Source organism: Cynocephalus volans, chromosome 8 (assembly GCF_027409185.1).
Source record: "Cynocephalus volans isolate mCynVol1 chromosome 8, mCynVol1.pri, whole genome shotgun sequence".
NCBI classification, from domain to species: domain Eukaryota; kingdom Metazoa; phylum Chordata; class Mammalia; order Dermoptera; family Cynocephalidae; genus Cynocephalus; species Cynocephalus volans.
The window spans coordinates 16491767-16504269 of NC_084467.1; the positions used below are offsets into that span (position 1 = coordinate 16491767).

At 51.9% G+C, this 12503-nt stretch overlaps 1 protein-coding gene across 3 annotated transcripts in view; it reads right to left on the reverse strand.

The window, feature by feature from the left end:
- Positions 1-12503, reverse strand: part of ECE1 (endothelin converting enzyme 1) — a 95351-nt gene that overhangs the window by 14316 nt on the left and 68532 nt on the right. For all 3 annotated transcript variants that reach the window (XM_063104177.1, XM_063104178.1, XM_063104176.1), the window contains exons 7-11: positions 11510-11575; positions 10587-10778; positions 6855-6997; positions 5293-5407; positions 134-244 (exon numbers count right to left, since the gene is read on the reverse strand). In XM_063104177.1, coding sequence (XP_062960247.1) covers positions 134-244; positions 5293-5407; positions 6855-6997; positions 10587-10778; positions 11510-11575 — 627 coding nt within the window. The remainder of the gene's footprint in view (positions 1-133; positions 245-5292; positions 5408-6854; positions 6998-10586; positions 10779-11509; positions 11576-12503) is intronic.

Here is a 12503-nt window from a genome sequence, read left to right on the forward strand (position 1 = left end):
AAATGGAAGCTTGAGGCAAGGCTGGAGCCTGGGGCCTGCGAGCCCGGAGCAGACCAGAGTGCAGGCGGTCAAGTCCACGAGGGGCCGCGACAGGCATGAGGTCATGGCCTGTGTCCACGGGGGAAGCACTTACTATGTTCTTGCTGTCCTCGGCGAAGGTTGCTTTGACGAACATGGGGCCCAGGGCAAAGCCCAGGTTGTTTTCTGTGTCACTCACGCAAAACTTCCAGCGAGGAAGACAGGTCTGGAAAACACAGGCAGGTGGGAACGGTTACTTGGCCCCAGTCCTCCCCCTCCCCTTTCTGTCCGGGAGGTAGTGCCACCTGGGCCTGTGCTTCTTTCCAGAACTTCAGGGAGACATTTCCTGACCTGGAAGTTATTTTGGGCACTGGACCAAGAGGCCACGGAATGCCCCTCACTGTCACCACCTACTGTTTCCTGAGTGCCAGGCTCTGTGCTTGGGACATCACACATGGTCTCCCACTGAGCTATTAAAATGACGCAGGGAGGCAGGGATTGTTGGTTGATGACAGATGAGGAGACAGAAACTCAGCAAGGGGCAGTCTCTGGCCCAGGGTCCCAAGCTGTAAGGGGTGGTGCTAGGACGGGAACTCAGAACGCCTGACCCCACTCCCTGTACCCCTACCTGCCCCTGCCTCGTCCTGCCTCCCGGAAGGCAAAGAACCTTGGGAAGTTACCTGCCTACGCTGAGCAATGGGAAAAGCTTCCCAGTGGGTCATGACCCTAACCCCATTTAAAGCCTCCTGGGAAGAAAACAGCTACAGGTGATACCCCAGGATTTCGATGCGTTGGTTCTTCTGTGGTCTCAGCCACAAGCCCCACTAGTTCATAGCACACCTCTGTACAAGCTGGACACAGGAGTCTGTGACCACAGCCCCTTGGGAGGAACATGGCTCGGCAGAGAGCGCCTGGGCTGGTGTCGGCCCCCCTTGCTCCCCCGCCCAGGCTTCCCTGGTGGACATGAGTATGACTGTGCACAGTGGCCCTGCTCATGCACATCGGCTGCAGAGGAAGCCAATGTGCGCTTAACCCCGAGGAGCAGGTGGTAACAACCACCCGTGCTCAGGACAGTCTGCTTCACAAGAGCCATAAACTGAAAACCACCCAAACGCCCATCGACAGACAGATGGGTAAACAAAATGTGGCATTTGTGTACAGCAACATACTCCTTGGCAACAAAAAGGAATGGGCTATGGATATACACAAGAGCACGGATGGACCCCGCACACCTGTTCTGAACAACAGAGGCCAGGCGTATGGTGCGTGATTCCACCTGCACCCACCTCTGGGGGGAGGGGGTGCTGATGGGGAAGGGGCCTGAGGGAAATTTCTGCTCACGAGATGCTGGATAAATGGGTGATGGAGATGTTCTCCACCTTGATTGGGGTGGTGGTTACATGGGTGACATCATTTGTCACAACTCGCTGATCTGTACACTTAATGTACACTTCATAACTTATTGTTAAAAAAATTAGTTAAAATTTATTAGTTAAAGAAAAATTCTTCTAGACAAGAAAGAAGATTAGGAGGAAGAATGGAAGAAAGGCATGCTCTATCTTCTCCAAGTTTAACCACCCAAGTTCTCTTTAGCTTTCCCAACCACGTGCCCACTTACATGCCTGACTTTGGCCTTTCCTTCCCCACTCCTGAGCCCCCTCCTCAGCTGTGAAGCCCACTGCTGGCTACAGTCTGCCAGGCTGCGGCTGCTGAATCAGGGAAAGATTCCTCCTCGTTGTCTTCTCAGGTCACCCCCTGGACAGACCCGATCACTCACGCGTGCGTTCATTCACCTACACGTCCATCGCTCTCTGAGCGGTTCTCTGCACCACGGCTGTGCGGGGTTTCACCTTCGTCTAGAGATGAGTCAACTGTAGGCCTGCCCTCAAGGGACTCAGATGTGTTGCCCAGAACCTCCAGTAGGAGAGACAGACACGTAACAATACTGCTGACCGTAACAGCAGTGCATGTTCAGTGAGCGTGTACCACGTGCCACGCCCTATGCCATATAACCCTCATAATACCCATTTGTTCCTTTTTGCAGATAAAGAATCGAGGCACAGAGAGGTTAAATCACTGGCCCAAAGAGATCACTCAGGGAGAAAGTGGCAAGTGGCTGAGGTGGGATTTGAACCCAGAAAGTCTGGCTCCAATGTCTTCTCTCAAAGAGGCCACACTCACTGCCTATGAGTCATGAAGTCCCTGGAACTGCTGTAGGATGAAGAGAAAAATGAACTTTGACAGGAGCAAGGGTCAGGTCGACCTGACAGTCAGGAAGAAGGGTTCATCCTGGCTGGAGGTGACCTATGAGCCGAGTCGGGGAAGATGAGAAGCTGCCAGCTCCGCCCTGATCTGGCTGTATCTTACTGACTTATTTTTAACGTCTCCACTGTAATACACGGAGCACTAGCGAGGAGAAGGGGAAGAGGGTGAACCAGCAGGGGCTCCTTCCCGCTGCCAGAACTCTCCAATCATAAATGAATCATAGCTGATGAGACACATCTGGCATGGAGCACTTTAGCCTTTAGAACAGACTTTACAGGGATCCCCTCACGTAATCCTAGACAACCCTCGGGTAAGCAGGGCAGGGATTAGTTACCCCTTTTACCAGATGGGAAGGCTAAGCCCCTGCCCCAATTAAGCAGTTTGTCCAAGATTGTGTGGTTAGAAGCGTTTCCAGCTCATATCTTCTGACCCCAAATTCTGTGCCGTTTCCTCACGCTCCCTCCCTACCAAGGCTGAACAACTGTATGCTCTACGTGGCTTTACATTACAAGTGTTTTCCCAAATGGAGGCCACTCACAAGGGTCCTGGGAGATGAGGTCAGGAATCACCCCAAATTGCAGATGAGAAAACTGAGGCTCAGAGAGGTACAAGGACTACCCAAGGTCACACAGCTAGGACATGGCTTTGAGTTTTCCTGGACATAAGCAGGATGGACCTGGCCCGGGCCCAGGAGCAGCCACGGGAGGTGGGGGGGCTGGAGAATAAGAAACATCTTCCACCCCGTCCCCCACCCCACACTGTCCCCAGGCCTGGGGCATCCAGAGACCCCTGGCTCAGAGCCTCCTGCCTCAGGGTTCCCACTTGCCATGGCTTCTCCGTGCTCCACTGGCTCTGCACTTTGAACCTAGCCCAGGGAAGCTCATTCTATTAACTGATTAATTTTAACTTTAATTGAAGTAAAATACACATGCCATAAAAGTTACCATCTTAACCATTTTTAAGTGTACAGTTCAGTGGTGTCCAGTTTATTCACACTGTTGTGCAAACGATCTCCAAAACTTTTTCATCTTGCAAATCTGAAAGTCTATACTCATTAAACAATAATTCCTCATCCCCCGCCCAGGCCCTGGCAACCTCAGGGAAGCTCAATTTTAACTTTCGGTTCCTGCAGAGCAGAGGCTGAGTGGGGCAGGGCAGAGGGGTACAGGCAGTAGAATCTGATGTGCCGTGTTTGAGCACGCCCTCTCCACGTATGGGCAACTTTGAGTAAGTCCCTCCCCCTCATTGAGCCTCAGTTTCCCCATCTGTAGGATGGCAGATAATAATAGTTCCTAACACACAGAGCTGTTGTAGGAGCCTGGTGAAATAATGCCTACAAAAGGTAAATATCCAATAATATCTTTGGTTTTATCATTACTATTAGTGAGTAGCTGAAAGTGCCTAAAAGTTGTAGTCACCCAGATCTGGGTTTGATTTTGAGCCTGGCTGCTTCCCCGCTGGGTGACTTAGGAAAGTCCCTTTACCTCCCTGAGCCTCAGTTTCCTCATCTGTAATCCAGGAGGTAAGAGATGGTGCAGGTGAGTGCTCACAGAGCCATCATCCTGGGTCCTGGTCAGGGAGGGTCTGATCAGGACCAAGTGCTGCAGGGAACAGAATCTAGGCTCTGGTCACATTTGTAACCCAGGGCCAGTCCAAGGTAGGTACAGGTGGAACAGGAAGGTAGTTCAGCCAGGTGGGGCAGCCAACCCACCACACCCCCTTGTCCTTCCCCACAGGGCAGGGTGGCTCTCATGGCTGAGGCCCAGTAGTGTCCTCGGAAGCTCCTCCGGTCAGAAGCACACCCTGTCCCCAGCCACTCTCTCCCTCACGCCCCTTCCTGCCAGAGGTGGGTGTAGATGAGGATGGGAGAGAAAGGAAGAACTTATCCCAGGATGAACTCCAGGGCCGGAGGCAGAAGCCCACATCCTGCCATTCTCTGCCAATCCTTATCTGGAGCCACCTGCTCCCCTGGACTCTGGGAGGGGCTGTGGGGGCAGGTCCAGCTGGAGTCAGCTCTGCCTGGTCTCTGGGGAGGGCCTGCTGGGGTCTGCTGGGTGGGGGCAGGGTGAGCCTGGCAGGCTTGGCAAAGCCTCTACTGCTCTGTAGCTGAGGCACCCTCTGGGGCCCTGGCTTGGTATAACCCATGGGCACACGTGAGGACTGCGCAGCTTCTATGATGTCCTTCAGCAGTCATGGGCTCCTGGGGCACAGACCCCACCTCACCGGTCTCAGTATTGCCACACTGGGCTCACAGCCTAGCACAGGGCAGCAGGAGTTTAATGAGCAACTGCTCGTCGGGCGCACAAATGGGAGGGTGACAGCCACTTCCTTGGGGAGAAGCGGAAATAGCTGGGGAGCTTTCCACAAGGGGTGGATTTCCCAGGAGGAGGGCCCTGGAGCCTCTGAAAGAATGGACCCTGAGGGGTCATGATGGGGCATTTAAAGGAGGGTGGAGCCAGGGGCCTGGCTCTGGTCTGGAGTGTCCCCAGACTGGAATCTGGGGATCACAGTAGCAGTGACTACCTGTGTAGTACTTACCAGGAGCCAGGTACCGTTCTACGTGTTTCATGTTTCTGGGGGAGAAGAGGTGTTATTAGGGTTCCCTGTGCAAAGGGAGGATAAAAACAGTACACACTGCACAGGGGTTGTGAGGATCACGAGAAGCATTTACACCAGGCAAGTATTTATCAGCATCACCATCAAGGAATTGGAAGAGAGAACTACCTTTTCCTGTTAATTAGCTAAGTTGCTAGGACCTCTCTTTACCCTTTAACTCAGCATAATCACTTCCTTCTGGAAGCTTCTGCCCACCCCTGGCTGGCTTACATCCCCTCCTGTGCTCGCACAGACACCTGGGCAAACCCCTTAGTGGTCCTCTTCATTCTCGTCCTATTGTCTGCTTCCCTCAAAAGTTCCACGGCCCTGGGAGGCTACCGTGGTCACACCGGCCTCCAACCCAGAGCCTGGCACACAGCAGGTGCTCAGCAGGTGTATGAGTAACAGGCTCACCTTCTTGGTCCCATACATGACTTCCATGAACTTCTCGTCTGCGTCCTGAAAGCGCTGGTCGAGGAAGGAACTTGTCTTCCGCACTAGGTTCCAGATCATGTAGTTGTTGAGCAGGCTGGGGGAAGAGGAGGCCAGACAGGCTCAGAAATGCCCCGGGCTGGAAGCGTCACCCCGCTGACCCCCAGGGGGCTCTCAGACCTGGCCTTCTGAGCCCAGGCTCCTTCCCAGCTGGCCCGGTTTGGTTGATTAGTGCTCTCTAAGCACATGCAACAGAAGCGTTTCAAGGGTAAAGCCTGGATTCTACCAAAGAAAAGCCCTCAATGCCTAGTGCAATCATGGGTACACCACAGGTGCTCTGTAAATGCTGCTGCTTAACTGCCTGTGTCTGGAAGCTGGAAGTAGCAGCATGGAGACTCATCCCGGATGGTGTATGGGGCTGGTGTGGGGAGGAGGTTACCATTTACCCAGCTTGGAGATGTCCCAGCCAGGAGGCCAGAGAGGGGGAAAGGGTGCCTGAGAATGGGAGGGGCAGAGAAGGAAGCTCTGGCCAGCTAGGCCAGGGTTTCATGAATGACAGCTGCCACTGCCCTACCCCCAGGGTGCAGGGAACTTAACTGTGGCTGTTGTTACCTTTGCAAAGAAGTTGCCTTAGCACAAAGGGATTCACAACAGTGAACATCTAGCCTACACGTGACAACGGGGGGGGGGGGGGGGGGGGGTGTTAAGTAAATAATATTCGCACTCAATGGAATACTATGCAAACGTGAAAAATGATGCTTCCAGAGGGTTTGGGATGACATGGGGGAAACGCTTGTGACAAAGGTCAAGGGAAAAGCAGACCACACATCATCTGGTCACAGTGATGGGGAAAAAAGAATCATGTATTAGAAAACCCACTCCTCTCTCCCTCCCTCCCTCACCTTCTCTCCCCACCTCTCTCCCATACCTTCTCTCTCTACATATGCACACACACAAACATGCCACACATCCCAGAAGATCAACAGTAGCGTTCTGGGTAATATAATTTTTTTTTCTATTTTTTCTGTAGTTTTCGACATTTCTATAAGTCATTAAAATTTTTATTATTATTAATATTTTTTTTTTAAAAAGATGACCGGTAAGGGGATCATAACCCTTGGCTTGGTGTTGTCAGCACCACACTCTACCGAGTGAGCCACGGGCTGGCCCTCATTAAAATTTTTAAAATATCATAAATATGAACTGAAAATAACAGCTAACACTTACAGAGTCCCATTACATATCAGTCATTAAAACGCTTCACGTGGATTATTTCATTTGATGCTGACAATACCTCTCACGTGGTAGGTGCTATCTGTGGATAAGGCAAAAGAGCCTGAGAAAGGACAAGAAAACTGCCCAAGGCCGAGAGCTGGCAGGGAGAGGAGCTGGGATTTGAACCTGCGTCTGCAACCAGGAAGCCCCAGGTGCCTCTCATAAAAGCCCACCCCAGGGCCCACTCTCCTGCATCAGTCTGTCACCCCCGCCCCTGCCCATCCTGCCTGAGGAGAGAGGCCTGTCCAGGCTGCAGGGTGTCTCTTTACCATTTGTCAGTTTTGTTGATGAGAGTGGAGACCTGCTCCAGGTACTCTTTGTCATAGACGACAATAGGCTCGGATTCATTGATCTCCACGGGGTAGAAGATGGTGTTGAGAAAGGGCAACCAGTTGATGGCGGGTGCCAAGGTCTGCAAGGGAAGAGGACAGCGTGACGCTGGCTGGGCTGCTTCTCCTTGAAGCCCAGGTCTCTGGGGCATTCTGAAGAAGGCGTCACTGCTCCTTCTACCCTCTGACAAAGGAAAGCGCTTGGAGCTGTCTGCACTGCGCAGATCGTCAATCAGAGGCTGGCTGACTTTTGTCAGAGATGCTGTAGGAGCCAAACCCCAACACTTAGGATGGACTAAGAGGCAGCAGCAGCCACTGCTCATCAAGCCCCTCCCGTTGCCAGGTGCCACTGCAGTGATTCACACGTATTCTCCCACCTGGTCCTCACTGGCCAAGCAGTAGGTACTATTATCCCCAGTTCATCGATGAAGAGACTGAGACTCGGACAGGCCTGTCACAGCTAAGCCTGTAGCATTGGGAGCCAAACTGCATGGGTGTGTATCCCAGCTCTTACTTACTACACATATAAGTGAAATCATACAGTATTTGTCCTTTTGTGACTGGCTTATTTCACTTAGCATAATGTCTTCAAACACAGTTGCATAACTTTTGGATGGTCTGTGCTTGTCCTATCTTCTCCATGTTATTTTTAGAGTACAGTTTTACACAATACAAGGTTTTTCAAGACTACAAATACTGTGTTATAGCAAAAATGCCTGTGCATGTCATTCACTTAGATAGGTGTGCCTGGCCTTTAGCAAGCAATCCATCAAAGTCAGCCTTACAATCATTGCTCAGGGTCCCCAAAGAGTGGCCTCAGGTCTGGCCAATTCCAAATTCTGTTCTCTGTTCCCCTGAAAAAGTGACAATGTGAAACAAAGGAAGACAAAGATACATTGTAAATGGCCTTCATACAGGAAAATCGGTCAATGACATAAAACCAATCTACAACATAAGATCCATCTATCACCTGTTGATTAATACCTATGATGCCCTCAGTGAGGGAGGCAGCCACAACCTCCCCACTTAACTCATTTGATGGTGCAGATGAGGTAAGGTGACTTTCTTGAGATCACAGAGTTCACTAGTGACTGTGCAGGTCTAAACCTAGGCTCACTCATCTCTCGGGGTTTAAAAGGGCAGCTCGGCTGTTGGGAACAAGGACATCAAAGGACAAGAGACTGTGAAGGCAGCTCCAGAAGGCAGTGGTGTGCTGGTAAGCAGTTAACAACCTGCTCTTGGTGGGGTTTGATTTGTGTTATTTGTGCTAACTATTCCCATCATGACAGATTGCAAACTACCCACACTGTTGGAAGAGACGTGTGCAGCAGGCTCCAGCACATCCTGCCTGCTTGGCAGCAAGATGAGCCAGGAAGAGCCCTGGGCTGGGAGTGAGCAGACCTGGATCCGAGTACCCAGCAGGAACCAGCTCTGGGACCTCGAGCCATTTTCTATCCTTTCTGTAAAATGGGAACGACAGTCTCTCCTCCCAGACTTGACTGCTCTGTGACTCTTAGACCAGCTTGCTCAACAACTCGTGAGTTTTCCTTCTCCCTGGCTTGTCCTCTCTGCCTTCTCTTCCTGGCAGGAGACCTTCAGGCACGTAATCTCTGAGGCTAATCCTTAACATTTCTATGGCTACAAAATTTGGAGGTGTGCTTGTGAGATCTTCAAATAGGGCTCAACAATTAGAGCCACCTGGCTGCATGACCTGGTGGCAAAGACCCTGGGAAAATTGATAAGGTAACAAAGCTTTGTGAACTGCAGGTGACTGGAACTCTCTGATCAGATGATGAGAAATCCCTATGTACTCAACACAAATCTGTCCCTTTAGGAAGAGCAGGTGTTTTCTGCAGGCAAATACCCACAACTCTGAGATAGGGAGATGTGTGTTAAATATGAGGATTTTCACATTTTCCGTCTCTGTTGCTTTAGTGAACTCAACTTAAACACATGTGCTTAGATCCATCTAAGGGGATGGGGATGGCTGTTTTAATTGACCGGGATATTCTGCTTGTGACTCAAACCCTCTGGGATGCACTGATGAGCTCTGTTTTCCACACCTGCAGCCAAAGAGTACTGCTGGTCACCAACCAGCCAGGTCAAGTAGGCTTGAAAAGTGGGAGGAAAGAGAAGGATGCTTCTGGGCTTTATCTCAGCTGGAAAAATGAGGGCAGAGGATGGGGCTCAGTCCCAAACAGCCCCCAAGCTGTTTGTGGAAGGTTCTAGAAAGGAATGGCAATGTCCTCAGGTCCCCAGCAAAAAGCATGGAAGGAGGTCTGATTCACGGCTCTAAATTAGGACTCTGCTGAGGGCTAGCCTGGAACCAATCTGCACTTGAGCAGGGCTAGCCTGGAACCACACTGTGAAGCCTAGAACACCTTGCCCTGAATCACCTGGAATACAGGAAGAAAACCCAAATTTCCAGGTACCAGGGACCAGGACATTCTCAGTCCCAGGGTGGAATGAATCAAATTGGTTTGGTGCTAGGGACCAAGATGACATTGCCAATAACAAAGAAATAATAATAATGACTGTAATATGTTATGCTTGTATTGTGCATATCAGTTTACAAAATGAAATCTAATCCTTTGACTCATCTTATCCTCTTGCAACTCCATGGCCAGGCTAGGCAGAGATTCTGACCCAGGACCCCAGGCTTCAGGGGGTCCAGGGCTTCTTTCAATGTTAGACATATTCTGAAAAGACTCAGTGGCTTCAACTTAAGAACCACAATCCTTTGTGAGGGCAGGGGCTGGTCTCATGTGTCTGTGCTCTGGCACATGGCATGTACGAGTGGACGAGCAAAGCCCTATTTTACAAGGAAGGAAACCAAGGCGGAAAGAGGTGGGTTATGAGACTTGCCCAAGGTCACACAGCTCGTGGCAGAGCTGGGCCGGAGCAGTCTTCTGACTTAAGCCCAGGGCTTGCACTGGTCCAGGCTGCCGCCCTTGCTAAGGTCCTCCCCACCTCGACAGCTGTGCGGCTGAGAGGGAGGAAGGGCCTTTCTTTTTTCGCTTGGAAGGGAGGAAAAGCAATGATGATAGGTGTCGGGGTAGAAGGTGGGAACCACGCTGGGCTGATGAGCTCAGGGCTGCTGTGCCTGTGCCGCCACCCTTGGCACAGACCGTGGACATCATGGCCACTGTGGGACTGCTGGGGCCCCTCTTGTGCTGAGAACTGGGCAGCTGGAGCAAGCCGAATTACACTGCACAAATAGCATCTCCCTCGACCTCCTGGCCTCAGAGCAGAAAAACAGCGCCAGATGGTGCCCAACACAGGCTGCTGATCTCCATAACAACCCCCTTGGCACCACTTACCCTGATGCCAACTTCTCCGGGACCTAAAGGGCAGCTGGCTGGAAATGCCCTATCAATGTGAACTATTATTGTCATGACTGAAGAGTCTCCAGGTAAATGCTGTCACAGAAAAGCAGCCGGGTATAGGGCAAGAGCCCAGCTTTGGAGTCACCTCCCAGCTGTACGGCAGGTAACTTACCTCTCTGAGCCTCAGTTTTTCCATCTGTAAACTGGGAATAACAACCATCTCTCCTTCATAAGCTTGTTTCAAGGATTTGATGAAGTGGGTGTAAAAAAGTGCTCAGCCCAGTGTGCGCTATGTCTGAAGCCTAGTGGTTGTCCCAGCCCATGTGGCAGCTGGCGCTCAAGTTACCTGCAGCTCGGCCGCTGACACTTTGTGGTAGATGAGCTCCTCATCCCGGCGCTTCTCCTGGGGGATGGTGATGTTGGCCAGCGCCGTCTCAAAGTCCAGGATCTGCTGCATCTGGGGCCGGATGGAGTCCTCGTCCCCGCCGCCCAGCAGCTTCCCCAGCTGCACCATGTAGTTCAGGTATCCAGTCAGCACCTGTGGGGCCAGGCACCCCCAAACTGTCAGTGGCTGCCACCCACTGCCCACTGGACAAGGGTAGGGCAGGGAGGGCCAGGGCCAGCTGCAGACCAGTGTAGGGGGTCGGGGCTGTGCGCTTTACCCAGGTAACCCGCTGGAATCACAGTTTCGAGAACGATCTTGATGCTGCGTCTCTTCACTGGTTCCCCACAGCCCTGGGGATAAAGCCCAAACGCCTTCCCTTGGTGCACAGGTTCCCCCACGTGGGCTGGTCCCTGCTGTCCTGGCGATGTCTGTCTTTCAGTGCTTGTCCTAGGGATTTCTGTTCTCTGAATGCACCTTTTCTGAACTGCCCTCTACCACTGTGTTCCCAGATCCGAATTAGGTCCCCACGTTACACTTTCTCAGCTCACCCTTCCCTTGCCACAACAGGTGGTTATGCAGCTGATTGGGAGGTTAGTTAAGTGACATCTGCCTCCCCAATGGGGCCTTAAGCCCTGTGGGATAGGGACCATGGTGGTCTTGTTTGCCACCCTGTACCCAGCAACCAGCACACAGCAGGAGCTTGCTTCGTACAAGCGGGTAGACAGGGACTGCCTGTCACTCATCAGGGAAGTCGATATTTCTGTGTCCCTCTAGCATCACAGAGCTGCGTAGGTGTGGTGGGGGTGGACACTGAGGAGGAAGAAACATCTTGGGGGTGGGAGGGCTGGGGATGGGAGCCACTATCTCTGAAGGGGCACACTCACCTTCTCATTTTCAGTTTTGTTCAGGTAATAGTCTCTTGAAGGTAAGCCCAGGCCAGACTGGTCCACCTGGAGAGAGAGGCAGGAATGAGAGGGAATCCCCCGTTTCCCATGCATGCACCAATGTGTGACCACTGCACAGCCTCTACCTGCCCTGGGGACAGCTGGCACCTGGCATCAGAGGACCAGCTCAGGTCCTAGCAGGCACATGAGCTGGTAGCTGAAGACACTGATGGGCCCATCCAGAGATGGGACAGATACATTCCTGCCCATATACATGGTCAGTCACAGGGATTCTGGGACCTTCTGAAGGGCTGGACAGAGATACCATCCTCTTTAAACACCTCCTTGCCTCAGCAAAGCACCTCTATTTCACCAAAAACTTTCCAAGTGGTTAAGAGCCACTCAAAGCTGCGTAACCTTCGTCAAGTTACCTAACCTTTCTGATCCTTGGGCTCCTCATCTGAAAATAAGGGAAATAATATCTAACGTTCAGAGCTAGAATGAGGATTTAAGAGATAGTGACAGTAAAGAGCTTGCTAAGTGCCAGCCAGGTAGGGGAGGGTCAATTCCTGAAAGCTACTATTGGAGCCTTATAGCTACACCTTGACATACCTAGGGTAGGTGTTATAGTTCATTCGATTGACAAGGAAATTGCAGCTCAGAGAGGTTGAGACACTTGCTCAAGGTCACACAGTGAGTGATGGTAGAGAAGGGCTGGGACCTCAGCCTTTATGTCCACCAGCCTGAGTCTCTTGCTTCTGCACTGAGGTTGGGGCAGACCAACGTCCCCTGGGCTCCCCTGGGTGTGCTGATCCTCAGTGTGGGCAGGATCTCACAGGGAGAGATGGACTCAAACCATTCCAAACAGAGCCACAGAGGCTGCAGGGAACTAGGAAGTGGCTCCAGCTGTGCCCAGGAGCTGACATCACTCCTGGGGCCCACAATGACCAATCAGAACCTGAAGATTCATTTGTGGTGCAGTGACCCACCTACC